Here is a 24,842-nt window from a genome sequence, read left to right as displayed (position 1 = left end):
AGCACTTAAATTAAAAAAATAACAACAAAAAACCTGAATTCACATTCTCTTCAACATCATTTCAATTTTTCTTCCCCCCCAAAATTTGAGGTTTGGGTAGGCAACTGATACACTACTTAAAAAATTGAACTGTAAGGAGATGCAAATAGGATGCAAGCAGTCCAATTATCTTTTCTTTTTCTTCAAGCATATTCTGTCTGACAAATTCTAATTTGATGATTTTAAGTCAGAAAGGACATGCTGAGAAATGAGTCCAGGATTTTCAGCAAGAGTTATCATTAAATCAAGAAAGAATGATCACCTAAATAAATATACATATAAATATATTCTGTACTGTGAGAGAATAAATCTAGCTCAAAACCAAATAAATCTCAGGGTCAGGAAAAGTGCGAGTTTTCTGAGATGTCCGAGGTCTATCAAATTCAAAGGAAAGTTAAGTATCCAGATGTATAGAGTCCTAGTCCAGAAGTCAAAATGATGCTGATTCAGACTTATACCACAGCGGTTTCTTCTCAAAGCACTCCAGCTTTGAGTTGAATTTATTCAACTCAATTGAATTAATTTATCATTAATTAAATTAAGATCCAATCCTAGAGACTTAAGAGACTGAACAGTTACAATAAAGTGTTTAGAGTAACAGTGACCTGCAGGCACCATCTTTAACTGCAGAAAAAACAACTATCCCATTTATCTCGTTAGAAATAAAAAAAATCTGTCTCAAGAAATATCTTCTTTGAAGTTACTCACAATACTTTCTTCCAACAGTTAAGTGAGCAACGATCTGAGCAAAATGCAAAGCTGTATTAGAAATTCCAGAAATGAACCAGGTGACTTAGCTTCAAAATGAGCTCAAAGTAACAGAATTACCACACCTGTACTGATGAGAGACTCCTAATCACTAAGGAAGTTTTGAATGCCATTTAATATTCAAAATGTCCAAAACCCAGCTTTTACACTCCTTTTCAGTTAAGGGAGTGCTCTACTTTTACCTTTTACTACAGTCAAGGCTCATGTTAGGAAGGAGATTCAGAAGGGAGTACTTTTTTCTTTAAGGATGATTTTTATAAACTTTGTGAACAGAATCAGGAGTTGAATTATTGATGAGAAATATAACACATACGGTTGAATGGTTATTAAAGCATTTTAGAAAAATGAAACAGAAAGTATACCTATATCTCTATTCATTTCTAAATTTTATGCAAAAGTTACCGAATAGAGGTATCGTTGGTTAAATTGTTGCATAGCTCCCTGCAGTTGATTACGCTGAGATTGCCATTGCTCAAAGTTCCTGACTGACTCCATTGTTGGTCGCTGCCATGTTGTTGTTCTGGTGTTATGGTCCACATAGTAAACTCTTCCACGATCATCAACTCTTCTTTCCCAGCTACCGAGAAACACAAATATTAACAGCTAAGTTTTCCAATACCATCGCATAACTAATTTTCTCTTTTTGCTAAGTTCCTAGATAGTATTTGAATGAACAATTGAGAGTGACAGTCATGTTTTTAATTTCTGAAGTATGCAGCTCCCCAGCTTCATTGGTAGAAGAACAAATACACTGAGCAAACAGACTGCAGGAAATAGCATCCTCAGCTCTTTCTGTCACCTCAGTTTTAACTTTGCAATTTCCTGTGACCGTGAACAAGTTGGCAGGTTTCACACACACAAAATAAACAACCTTATTTTCTGAGAATCAGAAGTCAGGAACGACAGCACTACAACTAGTTGTGCCATCTAAATAAGGGTGGTAAAGCGTTCATTATTTAATGCTTACATTTTAAAGGAAGAAAAACACGATTTAGCAGCTACATTTGAACAAGTCATCAGAATGAGAGACATATATATACACCAATATTCTTATGCAAATTAACACAGTTCTAAGCCAACTGAAAGTTAAGGTTTCTTAATATATATGATACATTTTCAATGAGATGCTTACTAAAAATAAGACTGTAGTTGTTCTTGCACCAACCAAACAACAACATAAAAATAGTACCATTACCAGATTTAAATAATAAAAAAAAAAGTCTACATTACCCAGGAGGTAAGGGCTGTGGTCTTTCCCATGTTGTAGTTCGTGTGTTGTGATCAACATAATAGGTTCTACCATGAGGATCCTTTCTTTGCTCCCATCTTCAAGACAAAAAAGACTTTCATATAAGTCAAGGTGAAAACACTTCTTTGATAATTATTTCTCACTAAGCAAAAAAAGGTCTTTGCTATTGAAGATCCAAAGCTCATTCTGAAACACCAAAGACAACTCACATTAGAATAAAAATCATTTACTTCCTGCTTGAACTGGTATCACCATAAAAACTTCTTTAAGGGACTTGGTACATAAAATGATCATACATCAATATTCACAAATATTTCCAAATTCTATTTAAGGTATCTGAAAACAAAGCCAAGTAATTAACTGCACACAGTCTGTATGCTAAAATAACTAAATTCAGAAAGTTTAGACACATTCTTTGCATTTTCAAGTACTTGCCTCTCACAAAAAAAAAAAAGTAATCTACATTTTGAAGCATTGTTCCCTATATCCAACAAACAACAGGATCTTTCAGAGTGAACCTGAAATGCACGCTATCAGATAATTTTCCCCGTGTTCCTATTTCCTGTTCTGGTAAATTCTGTATCTGATATCACTGGGGATTACTTCTTCAGTTTTAGCTGCAAAGCTCTTACAATGAAGATGGATAGAAGAACAAACACTACAAGCAATTCAAGTTTCATGCTCTTGAGGACTGCTGTAATACAATACGTGCCACTTATAAATGGGAGAGGAAAACTGGATTAATGTTAGACAATGAACTGAAGTCCTTGCTTGTGTTAGATGTATGTTTTTCTTAAAAATGTAATTAATTAGCTCCTAAAAATATGCTTGCTACTCATAGAATTTGATGTGCACTTCTTCACTATTACAAAGTATCCTATAAAACTCCTAGAAATGCTTTCTGCAGTTCAAGAGGTTAAATGCCAAGACTATGAGGTGATAAAAGAGGAGCAAAAGCATGTTTCAGAGTTATTAGGCTAAACATAACAGAGGCTCCACTAGATTTGGGGAGGGAAGGAAGGAGAATACAGTCAGGGAAGAAGAAATGCATTTGGCCATAGCGTGCACTATGCCTGGTACTTATGATCCTGTCAATAGGAAAGCAAATAACTAAGAAAAAAAGTGGGGAGGGGAAATAACTACAGCAATTCCCACCTGAGCTTCCACTGTCAAAACACATGAAAATTAAGTACCCTGTAATATTTTCCCTACAAAGTACATACTGTACTTCTGTCTTTTTAGATTCCTGTTTCCATGTTCATCCAAATGCAGAAACTCAAGTGAACTGTCCCTAATTACTTACTGAACCTGTTTCAGAGGAAGCAGATACAAGACAGGCTCCCAGAAAGATCAGCTGCAATGGCATAATGTATATATGCTTTGGGCAATAAACTACTTCTGTGTTCAAAAAAAATGTTAAAATAGTTAATATTTAGAATATCACAGAAATGTCAGTATCCTCAATTAGTTACTGAAAACATCTTTTCACCCAAACATGAAAGCTTTTTTTTTTTTGCTGGTGTGTTTGTTTAAGATTGATATATGTATTTGAACATGTGTTATATTTTTATTTAACATTTAAGCATATCTTTAATTTTGCTCTTAAGGTTTAGGACTACAGCAGTAGTCTCAAACAGTTTCATAGAATTAACAGTTTCTAGTTATTCTGAGCATATACACACACTTTAAATCTGTGTTTTTAACATTACTGGTTACATTCCTACACTGCAAGCACCTACAAGTATTTGTAGACTATTTTACTCATTTTCACTTCTCTGTATCTTAGTTGCTACTACATTCTTATAATTTAAGAACCAAAGGAGCAAAGAATTATAACCCAAATAAGTTTGAATAGATCAAATGAAAAGCTTTCACATCCATAATGCCCAAGAGTTCCTCTATTTAGATCATATTACTGTCTCATCAAATCAGTGATCAGTTGCTAGTTTCTGGGGCATGAGCTACTAGCCAATTATAGCAGCATAGTACAAACCCCATTTTAGATCAAATAATCCCTTCTCAGATAGCTGATATGCATTTGGCAATCTCCATATGGAATTAAACTGCTGTTTCTTTATATACACATTCAGACCAAACACAATTACAGTGTTAAAATCAATCCCACATACCCTGGTGGCAAAGGTTCTGTACTGGCATTACCAGGCTGCTGTCTTACAGGCTCTCCGGATGCACTTGAGGTTGAGGAGGATTCCCTTGGTTTTGCTGCATCTGCTGCTATACTGTTTCTGGCATTAGGTTGAGCACAGTCTGTTGTAGCTGTATCTTCTAGTCCAGCAGACACAACAGGTAACGTAGAAGCGTGGCTTTCGGAACAACTAGCTGCTTCTGCTGTTGACTGAGGTTCTACTGTAGTGTTAGTGCAATCTGTAGACATGGGAGCTTCTGCTGAACCTACCACTGCCTCGGAGACAGAAGAATTACCAGCTTCTGGTGCAGAGGCAGATGACTCACCATTAACTGAGAAATGGGAAATAAGAACATTTGCATATCAGATTCTGATGAGTTTTACTTTTTTAATGATCTACTTGTAGAGCAAGCTACGTTGAAACAAAGAAAGGAACACGTTTAATTCATACCTACGTGCCATAAGCAGCATTTTTGCCTAATGACAAAAAAGTCACAGTGCACCTGCCTCAGTTAAAGCTGTAATTAAAACGTACAATCTGCAAGCCACTCTCTATACTTCCAGCAAAGGTAATACCTTCGTTCCGAATATCTTGTTCAATTCAACTTTACACTCTATTCTTTAGATTAGCAAAAGGTAGACACCTGCTTCACAGAAAACAGTACCACCTTATTTGCTTTGAAACTTTGAACTTGTACGAACTTCAAAAAAGAATCTTTATTAGCATGAGATGAAAGAAAAATATTAGGAGCTAAATAACTATTCGAAATACAGAAAACTAAGAGGTAGTTCTTACACTTTTTTCCCTTTTTGAGAGTTGAGATACAGAATTGTACAATTCAGCAAAAAAAACACCTGTGTATGGCTTCGAAAAATCTCCTCCTCACACCCCCAACAAGGTCAGTAAGTCCTAAAAATCTGTATTTTGCTAACTGTTGTGGCTAACCATACCTAAGTATTAGCTAAGTACCACAGAGTCATTCGCTCACACTTCCCTCCCATCCGCAGTGTGATGGAACAAAAGGAAAAGAGGAGTAAAAGCAAGAAAACTTGATGGTCAAGGCAAAAATTAACTAATAAAAAAAGAAGCAGAAGAAGAGAGAAAGACAACAAAACAAAACAAGCGATGTAAAGGCAATCATTCACCACCTCCCATAGGTAGACTGATGCCCAGCCAGTTCCCAAGCCAAAAGATGGTTAACCTCTCTAGACTTCCTCATCTCCTTTTTTATTGCTGAGCATAACATTACAGGCATGGAATATCTCTTCGGTTGGTTCAGGTCATCTGCCCGGTTGTGTCCCCTCCCAACCTCATGCATACTCCCAATCTATTTACTGGCCTGGGGGAGGCAGAGTAAGAAACAGATAAGGCCTTAACTCTGTGCTAACACTGTTCAGCCACAGCTAAAACGTAACTGTGTTATCAACTTTATTTTGGTCACAAATCTAAAATACAGCAGCATACAAACTCCATCCCAGTCAGACCCATGACACTTGTAATTTATATAGGTCAAAGACTTAAGAAAATTATTTTAGAATAAAAGTGAATTGATTTCTGTCTTTTTAAGAACAACACAAATGTCATCCAACTCAAGCAAGCATAATCTCATAACAGGTTTAAAGCAGACATGGATTTGGCAGGAAAAAAGGGGCTAAGACGGCATAAGTACTCCCAAGCCCAATTGGCTAGTAATACATCAATACCAATCATCTGCAGAGCTTAACAGAACAGTATCTCAGCACATGACCTTGCCTCAGACAAGAGAAATCAGGTACAGTAGTCAGAGAACCCCCATTAAAAGTCAAGGTCCTTATTTAAAGCAATGCAAAATCAGCCACAACTAGGGGTGCAGAAAACGCAGGCTAACATCAGTGACAATTCTATTTAAGCTTCTCAGTTCGTACCTCTTCTGGAGTTGGAAATATTTTCCTTCAAGACCAAATATAATATGCAACAGAAACTTCAAGAAATTTTGTAACTGATAGCATACAATCAGCTTACAATTCTGAGGCCAAAATACTACAATTGCTCTATATTCGTAGCCTTATTGATAGAAATGTACAAAAATTAACCATAGATTAGTACCTATAAAATGATGGAACACCACTTTAGAGTTTACTTATTTTAATTCTGTATAGCACCCTTACAAATAAAAAAATAGCTAGACTCTACATACTACTTACTCTGTAATGTCAGCAATTTCTTGCTTTCCCAGAAAGTAAGAACAGATATTGGCAAATTGTAAATCTCATTTTCCTCTAAAACACATGCACATGCACACACACAAAAGCAGGTCAAAAAATTACAAGCAACAGAATAGAAATCAGTAATATATTCCAATTAGCAAGCCAATTTCTTTAAGGAATTATCACTGGGGCACATATATTTCTTCACATGCATAATGATGAGCATCATTTTACAGGCAGCAGCCGATTTGTAAGATCTGTAAAGGCACTGCTTTATGAACAAAACTATTCCAGGGCAATATATCACTACTTCCAGCTCACACAGAACAGGTTAACCAACACCAAGATACATCAAGACTCCGTATTAGTTCAAGCAACTATAAAGCATGAGATAAAAAATTGCAACTACAGACAACCTGATCGGTTTTCTTCAAATGTCTGTTTTAACTAGCAGCGGCTTTATTTAAATAGGAAAAAATGCCAGCTGAAGTTTCAGCTATCATTAAAAAAGTAATTTCAATTCATCTACATGAAAGGATCTACGAGATTCCAGAATGAAGTCAGAGATCAAATTAACTGACAAATTGTTGTCTCTTTTAGTAAGCTGATCTCCAAAACAAATCTATAAAACATTATATCAGCTGATTACCTCAATATTTAGATCTGAAAAAGCAATTCTGGCAACATCACATAAAATGACAATCCTGCTAAGCACAACGGTGAGAAGAAAAAAACAAAACAAAAACTGTGTCATCAATAAATGCTGAAGACTCATTCTATATCTTGCCTCAAAAAAGTCTCCACCAACGGGTACAGTAGTTGAAAACTGTTATAACAGTAACTTAGTGCAAGCTCAGTAGTATGGTTTCATCAATATTACTATTTGAACAAATCAATTATTTCTGCAATTACACTATCCGAATACCAATTTAAAATGGATCTCTCAGCTATTGTATCTCTCCCCCTAAAAAGGGAACAACACTTAAATAATACATATGCTCTTTGGCCTTCAACTGAAAAGAGAAAGGAATTGAGTTCAAGTTCTCTAAATAGAGATACACTTCAAAGAAGACCTGATTTAATTACTACCTTTTAAAGTTTATAATTATTTCTGTCATCTTCCTACCATCCCACATTTCCCACTCTATTACAGGAAGCTTGACAGTCTCCATTCTCCTGTTTATTAACAGCTTGCCTCTTCCTATTTAAGAGTACCTTTTTGCTCTGCTATCACTCTAATCCCAGTCACTCAGCTGAGGAAAGACAGAAAGCACAGTCATGATTAGATGCAAAGCTCTCTCCGAAGAACAAAAATAATGAAAAATATTTGCTTTTCACTTCTTTTACTTTACTGAATGTTACCTCTAATCATAACCAGTATCAAAGTTTTTATGTGTAAGAAGAAAATGAGATTTACTATTTGCCAACATCTGTTCTGAAACAAGTATTTTTTTAAAAAAAACGGAAGGCAAAAAGAATCTTCAACACATTTCAACTAAAAGCACAATAGTTCCTGGTGACAGGACGAGGGGGAATGGGCTAAAGTTGCACCAGGGGAGGTTTAGGTTGGATATTAGGAAAAACTTTACTGAAAGGGTTGTTAGGCATTGGGATGGGCTGCCCAGGGAAGTGGTTGAGTCACCAACCCTGGAGGTCTTTAAAAAACATTTAGATGTAGAGCTTAGTGATACGGTTTAGTGGAGGACTTGTTAGTGTTAGGTCAGAGGTTGGACTAGGTGATCTTGGAGGTCTCTTCCAACCTAGATGATTCTGTGATTCCCTGACAGCACTGAACAGCAGATTTATCCAATAGCAAAAGAAACCTAACTATAGTTATTCTAATTAATTCTGTGAAAGAAATCTAAGTTTTCCTCCTGACAACTCATAATATGGTTTAGTCATCTGGGATAGGGAAGGGAGATTTGGATGCTTTACATCTTTCTTCATCCAAGATGAGAATTCAAAGGGAAGTGTGAAAGTTGGTAGACTGAAGAATGGACCTACTCCAGAAAAAATCATGGAAGTGAAAACACAAGATTATAAATTCAAGCCCAGAAACATCCTTTCAGTATTTTTGAAATCTAACAAAAAAATGTACAGAAAAAAGTGATTCAACTTCAGATTCATTTCAACTAGACAAAAAAGCCTTACGGTACATGGTCTCATAACGCTCCCATTCTTACCAGTGCTGTTGATGGGCTGAGCTGCAAGTGGTTTTGGTACTGGTGTATTTTTGGGTCTGGCTGCAACATGAGTAGGAGATGGTGAGCTGTCTCCATTAATAGCTTCTGTGCAGAACGCACTCTGTACTACAGAGTTTGAAGGTACTTGATTGTCTATCCCATTAGAAATATCACAAGCAGATCTTGGTAAAAATAAAAAAAAAGGATAGGTTTACATTAGTACAAACACGTTGAACAGTTAGGCAAAGTAAAACAAATCCTACACTATAACATGGTAAAGAAACACATAAAGGAACTGTGGTAAATTCACAACAGTTTAATACCATGTATGCAGCCTAGGTAACAGTCAAGTGCAAGACAAAAACAATTAACGAACAACATACAAATGTTGTTTTGAAGAATTTTAGATACTTAGATAAGATTTCTCATTTTCTCTTCATCTTTTACTTTGTAATGGCATATTAGAATTGAGTTGGGCAGACCAATGTGCCTGCCACATCTTCCAAAACTGCCTTAGGAACCATTCCAAAGCAGCAGCTATGAGCAGGAGAAATTTTTCTCTCATTAAGCAACTGGAACAATAATTTTGTTTGTCATATCTCTATTTTTTTTTTCTAGTAATAACATAAGTAAGAAAACTCCTTCAGTAAAAGAAGTTTCTCTATGTATAGGCAGGATGGGCCAGTATGTGGACAGATATACATAGGAAGCTCTGTGTTTGAATGGCTGCAAGGAAATACATATACTGTAAGGGCCTCTGAATGCAAAGTCCTGTTCAACTGCACTACTTTTACTTAAATCTATCCTAGAATGTATAAAGCCACCCACCAGAATCACATATTATGAAAATTACATTCAGTGCCAACTCTCCATCTTCGCAAGGACTAGCGGCTAAAAATTCAAGTTAAATATATAACAAAAAACATGAGAATTGTTACAAGTCCCACTTTGCAGAATATGAAAGGAAGAAACAAAATTTCCATGCTACCTTACCCAACTCAAGATGAGTAGTATTAACAGAGAATTAAAATACAATCCCTTTTCAATTCTAGACTAGAAACCTGTTTGTTTTAAAACTGTAAATCAAAACCGCTGGAAATTTATATGGAAAACTGTTGTGATCAAAACACAAACGTCAAGTAAACGTGACAGTAAAAGCCACACCGGGAGTAGTAACAGTTGAATGAAAACAAATGATTGCTATTCGTTTTTCAAAGTGTTATGCATATGCATTTCAATTCACTTTGCATAATCCCAAACCTTTCTAAAGCAAACTAGGATAAGTAACTTTTTAGCCTCACTCCCTCATATTGGGCACCTGTGGGAGAACTTCTGTTCAAAAGAAGAATCAAGTCAAGCGTACAAGAACAAATGTGTCCCTGTCATTCAAATGCATAGCAACTGTATGCTTTTTCACTCCATCCTGTGTTAAAAACTTACGTAGAAAGGAGCTGACTGCAGGGTAACTGGCAGGTCAGTACTGTTAATTTGATGTCAATATTGACCTACTTGACTCACTAATGGTGAGAGGTCAAACAATCTACTCCTACTTCTCTGCAGGCAGTCCATCAGCTGGCATAAAGATGGAGGCACCAAGAATGAAGCTCTAAATTGATCCCAAAGTCTTCTTCTTGCCACTTCAGGTTAAAGCAGGCAAAGTCTTTGCTTTAGTGTTCTGAATACTGCTTCCTAAACGCAATACAAGTCTGTTCAACAACTTCCTGATAACAACCTTAAAAAAGGAACCGGGTAAAGGGGAAGTCATTTATGCTTTTTTTCTTCTTCCTTCCGTTCAAATGGTACATTGCAACAAGTTGGTACACAGGAACAGAAATGTCTCTTAAACAGCAAAAAAAAAAAATGAATGCAATAAGTACACAAAATCACGCTGAGCCACTGCTCCCAGGATTTCATAAAATTTCAACTAACTAGAAATCTATTTTCAGAGGGCTACACTTTCAAGAGGCAATCAAAGTACTGGCTCTAACAGGAGAGGAAGGACAGAGTTGCAAATTTAATTTCTGTCAAACTAAATTATGTAATTATTATACAAACCGTACTTCTAAAACCTGTGGTAAAATAATTAAGGGCTTGACAGTGAAAATCACTGCCGTTCACACAAAAAAATGTTAACTCATAAATTTGCTGATATATGTCACATTCAGTCTAAAGTACAAAAATAAATTCCAACCTTATTGTACTTCTTCCTGAAGCATCTCTGTTTTCATGCACAGCTTCACCATTTTGCTGAACTTCTACTGAACAGTAAACAAACAAAAATCAATAGAAATATTCCACTACATCTGTTTGAAATATTAATCAAAATTTTACAATCCAATTGAATTGTTTTAACTTACTGGTTGCTGGTGAACTGATATTTGTAAGAGATTCTTGTTCAACAACCAAACCATCTAGCACAACTGTCAGTTCACCTGTTTGCACCATGCCACTCTTGTTTTCCAAAGACAGTTTCAACTGTTCCTTCACCTTCTCCACTAGAAACGGAGTTGGGGTGGGTAGGAGAAGAGAAGGAGAAAAGGGATAAAGGAAAAATTAAATTCTAAGCAAAGTTAAAAAAAGATTGTCAACAAAAATATATTTAGTTGTACAAAATGTAACATGAGATGTTCAGATGATTTGAATCACCATAGAAATCACTATGAAACTGTGTAAATCTACACCAGCTGTGGGTAAAAGCACACTATATTACAGAAATAAATTGTCCATTTACATAACATATTCTAGGTATATTATAGGATCCATATATTTTCAGCCGTTTATTGTAAATGATTTCCCAGGTTTTCTTTTTCCACTAAACCCTTCTGAAATCATGCACTACTTACATAACACAGGAAGTCTTAAAGCCAAACAACTTCTGAACTACACATCCAAATACTACATGTTACAAGTCACAGGGAACTTTATCCTACAACCAGAGCTTATGTTCATTTCTTATATCACCTTCCAAAAGTAATTCTAAGAGACAACTGAAAAGAACACCACTTTGAGGAAAGGATAAATACGAAGACTCCATACAGTCTTTCCTATTTAAATATATATTTTAGTAAGTTCTTAGGAGCATTTTCACAGACTCCAACTCCAAGGATTAAACAGTAAGAGAAGATACCTCAAGCAATCAAAAATTAAATGAGAAACTATTTTCCACAAAGCAAACTTTTTGTTTCAAGATATACAAAAAAAAATGTACATGGTGCAATAAAAAAATTCAATATAACTGGTAAGCAATGCACATACATGTAGACAGACATACATAACCAGAGGTAAAACATGCTGTGGATGTTGCATAATTCTCCCTAAATCAACTGATACTAGTACAGCCTTTAAAACTACACGTCAGAAATGCAAACACAGTAAGCTATGAGTTCACATTAATCAGGTTAAAATGGTTACGGCCTTTTAGTATTTGTGGTCTCAGATTAAAGGATTATTTTTTTTCAAGATGTATCAGCATATTTCCCTCAATATGACAGCGTTCCAAGCTAAAGTCAAAGCTCCCTATGCAACTTGCACTTCTATGCATTAAACTAGCATTTCCTTATTTTTTTAATTTCTTAATAAACATCATAAATGAACAATAAACATGAAAACAGGGAATGCTAGCATCAGCTATTATCAGATATCCCCAAGACTTTGCTAAGGTCAATACTGACATCTGTTATTTTTAAAAACAGATTCAACTGTATGTAGTGGGGCAACTGTTATTAGCGAACACCCACTGCTATGTTACAAATGGATTTCACTGGAGCAACCAGAAAGCTGCCAAGTTACTACAGAATTATTGATTCTGAGATCTGCATTTTAGAAAATGGTACCGAAAGAAAAGGGAGAAGAAACTAGCCTACCACAGAGCTGTTAGGATACATATTCATAATTGTCATCTCTGCAAAGGGTGATTGGTTTACCTTCTGTTGTTTTAAAAGGTTAACTTACAAAACCAGACCAACAGCTCACTGTACTCCAACTGAGTTTGCAAGAAAGCTGGGAGGGGTGTGGGCAGCAATTCACTACTAACAGTGCCTAACAGGAGAAATTAATAGCACTAATTCTAAAGTTTCTGCATTTAGAAGACATCCTCTTTACATTTTCTTCAGTAAAGCACCTTTCAAGTACTGCATTTTACGTTAGGTACAAATAACTGAACCACTGAAGGATACTGACCAGATTATTCATCACTGAATTACTTGATAATCCAGCATGTGTCAAACTGTTGACACATCAAAATCAGAAGAGCTGCACATAAATTACCTTTAGTGCAATGTACAGCTAACTCAGTCAACCATTTCCTGAAAGAATTTGCCAGGTTATCGGATCCTACAATCCCTGTATCTACAGCAACAAAATATTAACTATTTTGTTTGCTGTTACTATTACAATCTAGTTTCTTCTGACACAGTTAAAGCATAAAACATCATGCATTAGATGTTCGGAAGGCACAATTATTTTTGTGATCACTTTTTTATTCTGTTAAAAAGTATTTAAAAATATGGTCACGTAACGTCGGAATGAATATTTAAATACTATTTTATTTCACTATAATGTCATTTTAGAAATCACTTTAAAAAAAACTTTAAAAATATGCAACTTTTCTGCTTAACTATGAAACCCTGGGCAGAAATCTTTTTCATACTGCTGAAGAAACTCCACTTGATTTTGCATTCTGTTTCATTTTTCTGTAAGAATCAGAAAAATGAAGCAGGGGGGAGGGGGTTGGGTGGGATCTCCTTTCCTCCACCTCCCTAAACAGAGCTCTCAGATTTGTGTATCTAATTTGCGAGAAAGGTTAGAAATTGGTTTAGCTGGAATTCTACTGCCACTCTGGAGCGGAATTTAAAGTGTGGATTCACCATCTTCTTGCATTAATGAAAAAAATTTAAAAGTGAATTAGATAAAGACCTGTTTTAATTCTATTAAAGACAACAAAAGTTAAAAGTTACATAGAACACAACAATCACTGATATACTAAAAAGAAGTTTCTCAATTGTTTCTTTCATCAATGGTTTCTACTGCTCTCTGGGCAGCTAAATTATGAGAGAAAAATATGCAGCCCTTCTATTAACAATTCCAAAGAAGGAAAACATGAACAATGATGGCTTTTCAAAAACTTTAGATCTTTTTGTTTGTTTTAAAAACAAGTCTAAAACAGATCTTCTAGCAAATTAGGTATTAGTTTGCCACAAAACATTTCAATTAATCACTACTGTGTTTACTTAGTTTGTAGTAACTTGTACTCTGGTGTATGTTTCAAAATTATATCCCATTGTTACATTTAAATTGCTCTCTATAGCACAGTTAGACATGTCCAGAAGAGACAAGGAAAGACATCAACTGAAAATCAGTTGTAATTACATGTATAGTTAGTAGTCAGTCTGATTGCCAGTTTTGATATATAGATTAGTAATAATAATTCTACTTAAAATATCCTTCAGGATAACTTACATTTTCTATTGTGTATTTCCAAAGCTTGTCTCAAGTCTACAGTGGCTCTTCCTAATAAAGCATCTGCTTTTAAAGTGTGATGGCTCCACACTCTAAATTCCAGCGTAGTCTGTGGAGTCACATTCCTGCATATAAAATACATTTTTTAAAAAATATATACAGATTTTAAAGTATTCATTCGTGTTATTAGGAGTATTTGATCTTAATTCAATTTCTCATGTTTGTTGTTATTTCTTGATACTAATTGACTGAAAGTGGTTTTTGTACCATTAGGGGAAATTTTTAATTAATTAAGCACTGTAAACACTATAATATTTATCCTTAAGATCAATTAAAGTGCATTACTATAATAGCATAAGGAATTTGGGGAGTATCAGAATAACCTACACTAAGCTCAAATCTGTTATATAACAACATATCTTACTTGATTTATGAAAGACATATTTTCCTTATTCCTCACTATTGCAGAATTCTAACTAAAAACTCACATTATTTAATGTGAACAAAAAGGTAGTAAGTATATTTAATTTGTCTGTCACTAGAAAGAAAAATACCAATTATTAAAAATGAAAATACAACCAATCAGCTACTTGCAAGCAGGAGGAATACATTCCATAGCTGTCAACTTGCCATGAAAATGTTGATAAAACATTGCTTATGAATCCACAAATATATATATAAAGTCACAATGCATGCTCACAAAAATCAGAGGGGAAAAAATCAAATGATAAAGCTAAAGTAAAAACTGGAGGAAAGCAGAAAGATAAAGGTCCCAATTACAGTAATGCTACAATACGCCTTGGCAGTATCTCCCCCCTGCTCAGGAAGGAAAACAATGCTAGGTCCTAGAGAGTAAGTTTTGCAAGATAAGGTCTATTACAGTAAGAGTGCTTTTAGCTGTGAAAAATGGAGCAGAAACATTGTACTGCAAGTCCAAGGTCACATATCTGTCAGAACCAGAAACATGAAGTTATATCAGTATTGCTAAAAATAATGCTAAAAACAATCCCCAGGCCGCATCAACAGAGCTAACTTTAGTCACTTGAACATGCTGGACAACATGGATCATTTTTGCAGAAATCCATGAGGAAGTATGCTTTTATATTTTGAATAGGCTGCCTTCTAATGGAAGACTTACTAAAATACCAGCTTTAAAAAAGAAAAGGGTGGGGATTACACACAGAATACACTGCTGGTGCTCATGCATGCCCCATACAGGTCATGGGAACTTGTTAAACTGGAGAGTTTACTTATTCCCAAATGGACTGGGCAACTGAAACGATACCTTTCTGACAGATGGAAGAAAAGGGGACCAGAATACCTGACATATAAGAATCAGATCCTAAATAATACTGATGATGGAATGAGTTTGTTTGGCTGTACTGTATACATCAAATTACTTCATTTCTATCAGCTCACCAAAACCTGTCAAATGAAACCTGCCTCCTCAACAGCAACTCTGCTCTCTGTGAATATCGATAGCTCTGTACTTGTGCTAGTAATAACTCCTGGAAATCAATGTTAGGCCCAAGACTATGCTATTCAGTTTTGCTGTACTACAAAAGGCTAATGAACTACTAAACCTGAAACATCAAGAAATGTGACAGAGGAATATCTGCCTGGTTCAGCCCAGGTCTGCAGTTAACAACTAGTGTTCCCAAGTAAATGGTTCCCCCAGAATTAGTTACACTGTGCCTCTCCCCATTCTCCAGAACCAAACCAGGTTCCCCTAACTAACAAAGCTGGCTACTATTGCACAAAGGCAGGTCAGATGTTCTAAGGCGTACTAGCCCATGTTCAATGCCTCTTGAAAGTAGCTGTGCTGTTTCCACACCCAAATCTGTAGTAGTACAATCTTGGTTGCATAATAATGCATTCTAGCCAACTACATTGGGCAAGATTTGCCAATTCTTCATAGGGTCATAGTCAGGTATATCTGCACCTGTAGCACAGTAAGCAAATAAACCATAACCATGTTAAACTGCTCAAACGTAAGGGTAAGTTACGTGGCCATTCTGCAGTAAACTGTTTTTGTGTGTGTACCCCTTTCATTAGGAAATTTAAAACAAAAAGTGACTTTCCTTATAACTACTATTTATCCAGCTGAGAATTTTTGTGTTTTAATGTTGAGAATGACAGTAAGATCTTCTAGAGACGAATCTTAAACTTGAAAGGTCCACAGTACAAACAAATATTAAGGGTATACTGTGGACAGTAACTGTATACAAGAACACTCTCCTCAAAACAAAACAAAATAAAAATGTCCTTGGGACATCATAAGCACTGAGAAAGACTTTTCATTTAAGATAAACAGCATCTTATGCCTGCATGTAGTTATCAACAGCCAGAGAAAATTATGTAGGCAGCCAAGCCTAGTAAATATTTGCCTGCAGGGTCTGGCTAATAAATAGTATTAAATAATCAAAAAAAATCTACTTACACTGTCAGCTGTTCATCCCACTTTGGATTTGAAGAACTACTTGATTTTGCTGTTTTCTTGATTTCTCCATCTGCAGTTAATTCCGTGTAGAAAGTTGTTCCAAACCAATTCTTTTTCCGTTTCAGTTTGGCACTAGAAACTAATAAAATGTATTGCTTTATCTAAAACAGCACACTTGCTGAAAACTAGAAAAAGTACCACCTACACAATGCATAGAACATGGCAGAGCAACGTTATTCCTCACCTTTTCTACTTCTGCAGAACATAAAGAGGTCAATGCTAAAATGGTAGCTTTTAATTTCAAAAACTACTTTGTCGGGTAGTTGACACCAAGCTTGACATATTCCTGTACCCATGTACTGACAGCATAGTTAAGAGAGACAGCACAACAATTATTTTAGAGAAAACTGAAAATCATGTGGGTTTTTTTGTTTATCTTCTCACAGTTCTTCCTCTTCCAACTCCTCTATTTTCTAACTGAAAAATAGCTAAGTATGATACATCTGAAAGATTATCAGACAAATTTTTTTGGTTTTGCTGCTGTTGTTTTTCAATAGAATCTTTAGTATTTTAAATTTTATGTACTTAGGAAGGTATATGCAATTTAAACCTATTTCAAAATTTCATTGTTATAAATTTTTCACCGCTATATATGTTTCACTGCAAAGTCAATATGCAGCACTTCATCTCTTTGCCTATTCCACCTGTCCAGTTAACCTCTGTTTTAACGCGTCAGTTTGCTAAAATTAAGAAAATAACTCTCAAATTTCCCCCTATTTAAAGGGCTTTGCAGATAAACTTAAGGCTTCAGCTAAATCTTCAACAATTAGAAACAGCAAATGACCAAAGAAGCTATTTTTTATCTCCAAATAGCTAGTGAGGTCCTCGGTGCTCCTGAATATGAATCTGTTCTCTCACTTCCTCACCCAGCTGACAGCGTTACTATAAAAACCAACAGCAGCCTAGCTGCCAATATTTTAAATTCTACTTCAGGCACATTCTTCAGAAGACATCAGTGGACTCACAGCTGTAAATACCTGCTGGCTATGCTTTTTCTTATTCCTCCTGTACTTCAATGTGATCCTCCTTCCCTTCACTTTCAACCTAAAGCGAAGCTGAATACTTTCAGCCACTTGGAACTAATCCTTCCCTGTTGCTTTTCTGCCTGGTACTTGCTATTCCAAAAATAAGTAGGAGTTAACTAAACTGTCTGAAAGGAAGACAAAAAAGGTTTGTAATATATTTCTGGATTACAGTATTCTGGAAAGTATGCATTAGCTAATTAAAAGTCAGTGGGATGCAACTGTCCAAGACCCTAAAGGCATTAACCACAAATTTTTATTAATTTCAATTAGAAGGTGTACACTTAACTCCTTTACATCTGAAAATTCCAGTCTAATTCACGTGTCATAAAATGGATCTGCAGCATTGATACCAATGAAAGATTAAATGTAAAAGATTAGAAACATGATTCCACACATGGGCCATATTTTTTCATCTGAAATTGATACCTTTTTCAGCTTCAAAAACCCCTACTTCTTCCACGTTTGTTTTTTCCTCTATATTTTGCTTTTTAAAAGCAACTGCAACAGTTCTTAAAATAAAGCTATTCTGTCAAGATATATAAGCTTCCTTTTAGTTTTCCCCCTTTTCTTTGATTATGCTTTAAGTCATTAAGTTTTCAGTCCCCTGACAAGAACAGAGAATAGTACCATTTTTTGGTAAGGACTTCTTAAAAAAATATGAACAAATAATAAATATTAGCAGAAAGACTTCAAAAAGAACTGACAAAACAGGATAACTCACCAAAACCATTTGAAAAAATAATGATGGTACAATTTGTTGGCAACAAGCTTGTAACTATCTAAACCAAAACCACTCCATATGAATTTCCCTGCCTACAAAATGAGTATAAGCTACTTGCTTCCTTTATGTAAGTGCTTTTCAATTACAGTTCTTGAAATATAAATCTAGATTCTGCAACAGCAAAACTAATCTGAACAAAACCCGCAGTCGACACTCCTCTGCCTCCCACCCCTTTTTTTGTACTGCCACTGGTATTCCTCTGATCTTGCAATGAAGGCTGGTTAGAGAACCAAACTTTCAGAAAACTAATCTTAAAAATTGTACGGATTCCTGTCCACTTCAATCCTTGAACCAGATCTCTAAGTCAGAGAAGCTCCACTGCCAGGAAAATACAGAACTACTTATATAATTAGCAGTACAGTACAGGGTATCAGAATGATCATTTCTGCATACCCAGTTCTGAAGTTACAGGTCATTTATGTAACTCAGTTTGTTACAGTTATTTATACACTCGATCCAGGTGGCCCCATCTATGCTATTACTTATACTTGATTCTGACAATTTGTCATCTTATCAAATTACTTGATCCTTACACAAGGTTAATCAATTTTCCCACAGAAGGTTCCTCTCATTTCATTAAATATCCATTCTGAGGACAACAATGTATTTTTTTCCTCAGATAACCTTGGTCCTCTTTCTACCACCCAGCGTGCTACATCTTTCTTCAGATATGGTATTTTTTAAGACATGGTATCCTCCTGATGTTTTTCAAGTTTTAGTCAAGATAGACTTGATATATTCTTGGTCGTGCATTCTTTCTTACTTCAGGGTTCCCAGATTTCTCAGGAACCCTTGAAAAGTTCAGGTTATGTATCAATGGCAAAATAACATATATACATATGCATACATATATATACACATATAAATGTATGTGTGTATATATTTATGAGCAGTATCTAACTACTTACTGATAACATTTTTACATTTAGGTAATTATGACAGCGATACAGCAGTTGTCAAACTTGTTAGCCTCGATTCATCCTGCTTATCTTTGGACTACAATAGGTATTTTTTCTGCTTTGCCATCCCATAGAAAGAACAGCTAAGACTGATGCCAATTATCACATTCCTGACCAGTTCTTACCCATGAATAGCAAAATACATTCACCTATGCGGCCTGTCCAGCATCAACTGAAAAAAAAAAAAAGAAAAAAAGAAAAAAGCATCCCCAACACAATCAGAAATTTCCAGAGTTGTTTCCAGACTACTGTTTCCTTTCCAGTAGATGCTGGGATGACTAAAATCTATCTCAAACTGTGAGAACAAGCACATAAATAGGAAAAAAGTAAACAGTCACAAGATGCAACATTGCACCCATTTTCACTGCAGTTCATTACAACTGTCCGTCTTTTTTGTAAGATTCCAGTACTGTATGTTCCCCTCTACAGATTTTGTGCTATTAGCTACTTGTTCTCAAGTACAGTTCCTTACATTTGTCCCTACTGTTGTACTGCAAGTTATTTTTTTCTCATTTGAAAAGATCATATAACTGTTGCCGAACTCCTTCCACCATTTCTACCTAGCTGCAATTCATCTATGCGTGTTATAGACATACTCTTAATCATAACCTTCAAGTTAATTAAAATATTGACTACACTGATATATTTTTCACACTGTTTTCAAATGTATTTATTTTTTCAGAATATGTATGTTTCACTGTAAAAACCACCATGACAAATATCATTACTTGCCTGTTACTTGCATCTGTAACCTGCCATTATGGTTGTTACTTGTATCAGATCTTGGTGAGGCTGTGGCCATGTCAGAGGCTCAGGCTTTAGCCTAAAAGAAAAAGCACACAGATGTTTATTTCAAACTACTTTTCTCTGCATGTTAGCTACACCTATAAAATAAAGTATTCAACTAATCAGCAAGTTACCAGATGTTACTTCTGTATAACAATTCAGTATTTCATAACACCAGTTAAAAAAAATTTACTCTGCAAATTTGTCACACCTTACACCTTTGAGCATGCCGAGGCACTTCGGTAATGCATATGTTTACACAGTTTAGAATACGTTTACACAGTTTCTTGCTTAAGACAAAAAAAAAAAAAAATCAGCTGTGACATCAATGTTCCTATCTATCTCTACAAAGTATGTCCATGGTCTGATTTCAGATGAGCTAAGCACCCACAACTTCAAGTGAACGTCTGAAATGCTTATATGCTTGAAAATCAAGCTGCCGTAGCAGTAGCACAAGTGATTTAGACAAAGAACATTTAAATTCTGTTCTAGGTCTTGCAACCAGTTTTCTCAACCACTGCTGTCCACACACCAATCTCTTTCCTTCTCCATCAAGGCAGCAAGTACTTTGCAGGGACCACTCCATCTTACCATTCAGCAACTAACATACTGGGGCATCGCATCCCAACACCTGAAGCGCATGCACGCAGCATCAATCCCTTCCCCTCAAATTACTACACCTGAAACAAAGCTAGAAATAAAGTAGGCTATACATTTGGTTTATTTCAATGCTTGGTTTTAATATCTGTCATAGCTGGAAAAGGTAACTCAGAGAAACACAGAGATCCAAGTGGAAGTACATTATTGGCTGCACTTACTAAATCATGGTAAGTCATTTTTCACTCCCACCCACTAACTATACATGCATTTTCTGTCATATGTGGCTGGTAAGTTTCCGTCTTCTCCAATGACGAGCAGTTGTTTTTGCAAATCAATGAAAGGTGTTGCATTTTTGTATTTTTAACAAATGGGTTCATAACCCACTGAACCTATTCATCAGGTTAGGAAACTGTTTCCAAGTTTAAATGTACAAATATGAGGGGTGACACAGATGTGATACAGGTGGCACATCTAAATAAATACATCTTTTCTGGCAACAAAAGCAATATAAAGATGGAAACATTTCCAAACATTCACTTTCAAAATGCTCCATGGCACAGATTTCTTTCAAAAAGCAGTTACTTTCTCAACATCAAAGCATCTCTTTTAATGGGTGGAAGGGACACATTGTCTTTTTGTTGGTGTTGTTGTTTGTAAAATATCTGCTGGGTAGTGTACTACTGACAGCCACTTGTCGTAACAGAAAGTCAGCAAATACATAACACTTGTTTTGTGAAAGAAAAATACATAATTCATCGTTGTTTGACAACTCTTCTGAACACGTTGCCATGAGATAATCAGCAAAGTATTGTAAAGATACTGCTACTTAAAGGTCTTGCTTCCATATCATTAACCACATCAATAACATCCTGCAGCACTTTGTGCACTTCTGGCTCCAACTTCCTTTCTGTAATAGCCTGTAATGATGCAGTGAGTCAATTTCACATCTGGTGCTATCTCTAACCTTACCTGGTAATTCCCCAACCCCATTTGTTGTTTTTTTGTTTTGTTTTTAAACTTCAGTCAAACCAGGCACTCCATCAGTGGTTACAGTTTTCCATAAAAAATGTTTTTATAAGTCATTTACTGGTACAAGTATCTCTTCTCTGGTACATCTTTCCTTTAGTGGCTTAGTTCCTTGTGTATTTCCTTATCAAAACAGAATCTAGCAAATACCATAAACTGAGGGATGTTAGAAACATCTATATTTACATCCAACTGTATAGCAAATCTCACACAGTGTAATTTGTTCTAGTACTTCTTTCTTCAGATCTTCAGTACTATTTTCTATGTGTTTTCTAACAGTAATTGCTAACAAAGAAATGCATTTTAGTTGCCATATTGTGTTCCATATACTATGTCAGACATTTTTACCACATCAGGAAGAACAAGTGTTTCCCCAGTATATGTGGCTTTTTTTTTTCCTTTTGCTATTAAGTGAGGAATCTCAGAAGGGGTTTCCCTGAAGATTTATCATTAGATGTAGTGGAATCTTGTAGAGTACTGGATTGCGAACCACATGACTTTAAACAATGCAGAAAAAAAATGGAGAGGTATGACTTCATGTCTCAGACGCTTAAAGATGATGAACACCTATCTGTATTTCAAATAGTCTTCCTGAAAATTTAGTGGGTTTTTTTTTTGGCCCACTTCTTGCCAGATTTGATTAAACTGTCACTGTTTTTTACCTCATAATACGACTGACAAAGAGTTCATACCTGGGGTGGGAGAAGCATCAGCTCTACCATGCTCTTGTTCACTCATGCTTGCATTATTAGTATTATTTTCAATCCATGAAAGGTGCCACTATGGAACACCCACCCCCCACACACCCCACACTGCACAATACCCCCTTGTCCCCTCTCGACACCATATGTGATGCAAGACCACGTTAAGTATTACTGAAGTTTAAAATTCCACCTCCCCTCAGAATCACAGAATGGGTGAGGTTGGAAGGGACCTCTGGAGGGCATCTGGTCACACTCCTACTCAAGAAGGGACAACCACAGCCAGTTGCCCAGGACCATGTCTAGTTGGCTTTTGAGAGTCTCCAAGGAGGGAGACTCCAGTCCTTCTGGGCAGCCTTCATCACTCCTGAAGGAGTTGACCTTCATTCTCTTCATGGTCCTTCACTGGACTCCTCTATGTCCATGTCTCTTGCGCACTGGGGGCCCAGAACTGGACCCAGTACTCCAGGTGTGGCCTCACCAACACTGAGTAGAACACCTAGCTTGATGCAGCCCATAATAGCTTTAGCTTTCTTAGCAGGAAGTGCATATTGCTGCCTCATGTTCAACTTGGTGTCCACCAGGACGCCCCGGTCCTTTTCTGTCAAGCTGCTTTCCAGCTGGGTGGCCCCAGCATGTACTGGTGCCTGGGGTTGTTCCTCCCCAGGTGCAGGATTTTTCCTTGTTGAACTGTATGAGGTTTCCATCACGCCATTTCTCCAGCCTGTCGATGTCCCACTCTGGATAGCAACATGACTCTTGGATGTCTGTCATCCTTGGATTTACTGAGTGTGCAATCTTCCCCATCGTTCAGACCATTAATGATGACATGAAACAGGACTAGACCTGGTAGACCTCACTGTCTGCTCATTCAGCCCATACTTCAGCAGCTTGCCTGTGAGGATCTTATGGGGGACAGCGTCAAAGGCCTTAATGAAGTCTGGAAAGACATCATCCACTGCCCTCCCCTAACCTGTACCTGGCCAGCTGTTTCATCACAAGAAGTTATCACACTGGTCAAATATGACTAGCCTGTGGTGAATCCATGCTGACTACTCCTGATGATTTTCTTCTCCTTCCTGTGCCTGGAAATAGTTTCCAGCATTAGCTGTTCCACCACCTTCCCAGGAATCGAGGTGAGGCTGACCGGCCTGTAGTTCCCTGCATCCTCCTTGCCTTTCCTGAACATAGGAGCGACATTTGCTTTCCAACAGTCTTTGGGCATTATCCCAGTTGCCACAACTGAGCAAAGATTACACAGAGAGGCCTCACAATCACATCTGCTTGCTCCCTCAGCATTTGTGGGTGGATCACATCAAGGCCCACGGATTTATCAATGTCCAGCTTGCTTAAGTATTCTTTGACCTGATCCTCTTCTACCAAAGGTACACCTTCTACGCTCCGGCCTTTCACCCTAGTCAATGGGACCTGTGATTCTTGCTATCTCCCTGGCATTGTATTCCTATTATTTCAGATAAAATGCAAGTCCTAGGATTTTCTTCCCACACCTAAATGGATCATCTTGGAAGCCTCCCTTTAAAGACCACTGATATGGAAGGCATTAACCAAGCAATACACGCAAACAATTCTGCAGCAACTGAAGTCAAACTCTTCACAAGAAACCACGATCTGCACACTAGTTCTAATCATACCTGAAAAAAAATCAGTTTAGGCATATTTTTGTAACTGACAAATTACAATCACTTTTATAGTGTTCCCCTCCCCCCCCCATTGTCCTCCTGCCCCATCCCTGGAGGTGTTCAAGGCCAGGTTGGATAGGGATTTGAGCAATCTGGTCTGGTGGGAGGTATCCCTGCCCATGGCAGGGGGTTGGAACTGGATGACCTTGAAGGTCCCTTCCAACCCAAACAGTTTTGTAGTTCTGTGATTCAACTTGCATAGGCCTAAAATGCTTGAGGTTTTGCTTTGTATTGTTTTATTTTGGTTTTGTTTCCTTTTAACCGTACTCTTAGTGTGCACAAATCAAGATAAATAAATAAATAAAAACAAAAACTGTGTCAAAGTCCCCAGGAAGACAGGGCAGACAGCTCATTGCCTAACCTACTCAGGCTTCAGGTTTCAGGTGCTGATTTATCTGCAAGACATACAGCCGGCCCTAACCTGAATTTCTGGCCCTGCCTGCTCCTAAGCTATGAACTGAATTTGGCGTACATGTTTACCAATGTCCTGATAACACTGAAGTGAAAATTCACTACACTTAACTTTGTACCATTCCCCATCAGGGGAAAAAATGATGACAACGGCCAGGGAAAAAAAGTATTACAATGCCAGGAAGCTACCAACTTATCAAGGAGATGAAACAGAGTTAGGCTTGGCTTTGGCTGCGGGACTGCACGTTTCTGCAACAAGTACATACCTACGTCCCTACCATCAGCCCCGATGTTTTGCTTCTGCTGCCCCTGTAAAAATCAACA

General features: G+C 36.7%; 1 protein-coding gene across 5 annotated transcripts in view; it reads right to left on the bottom strand.

Annotated features, from left to right (window-relative positions):
* Positions 1–24,842, bottom strand: part of WWP1 (WW domain containing E3 ubiquitin protein ligase 1) — a 61,070-nt gene that overhangs the window by 18,323 nt on the left and 17,905 nt on the right. For 2 of the 5 annotated variants that reach the window (XM_048045857.2, XM_048045856.2), the window contains 9 exons: positions 20,027–20,117; positions 16,470–16,608; positions 14,030–14,154; positions 10,930–11,067; positions 10,764–10,830; positions 8,573–8,754; positions 4,186–4,534; positions 2,038–2,133; positions 1,210–1,384 (listed from right to left, as the gene is read on the bottom strand). In XM_048045857.2, coding sequence (XP_047901814.1) covers positions 1,210–1,384; positions 2,038–2,133; positions 4,186–4,534; positions 8,573–8,754; positions 10,764–10,830; positions 10,930–11,067; positions 14,030–14,154; positions 16,470–16,608; positions 20,027–20,096 — 1,341 coding nt within the window. In that variant the 5' untranslated portion in view covers positions 20,097–20,117. Of the gene's footprint in view, positions 1–1,209; positions 1,385–2,037; positions 2,134–4,185; positions 4,535–8,572; positions 8,755–10,763; positions 10,831–10,929; positions 11,068–14,029; positions 14,155–16,469; positions 16,611–20,026; positions 20,118–24,842 lie in introns of those variants that run through there. The other 3 variants (XM_048045858.2, XM_048045859.2, XM_048045860.2) reach the window with 3 other exon arrangements.

Source organism: Anser cygnoides, chromosome 2, assembly GCF_040182565.1.
Source record: "Anser cygnoides isolate HZ-2024a breed goose chromosome 2, Taihu_goose_T2T_genome, whole genome shotgun sequence".
Taxonomy (NCBI): domain Eukaryota; kingdom Metazoa; phylum Chordata; class Aves; order Anseriformes; family Anatidae; genus Anser; species Anser cygnoides.
This window is presented reverse-complemented; position numbering and strand designations above follow the sequence as displayed.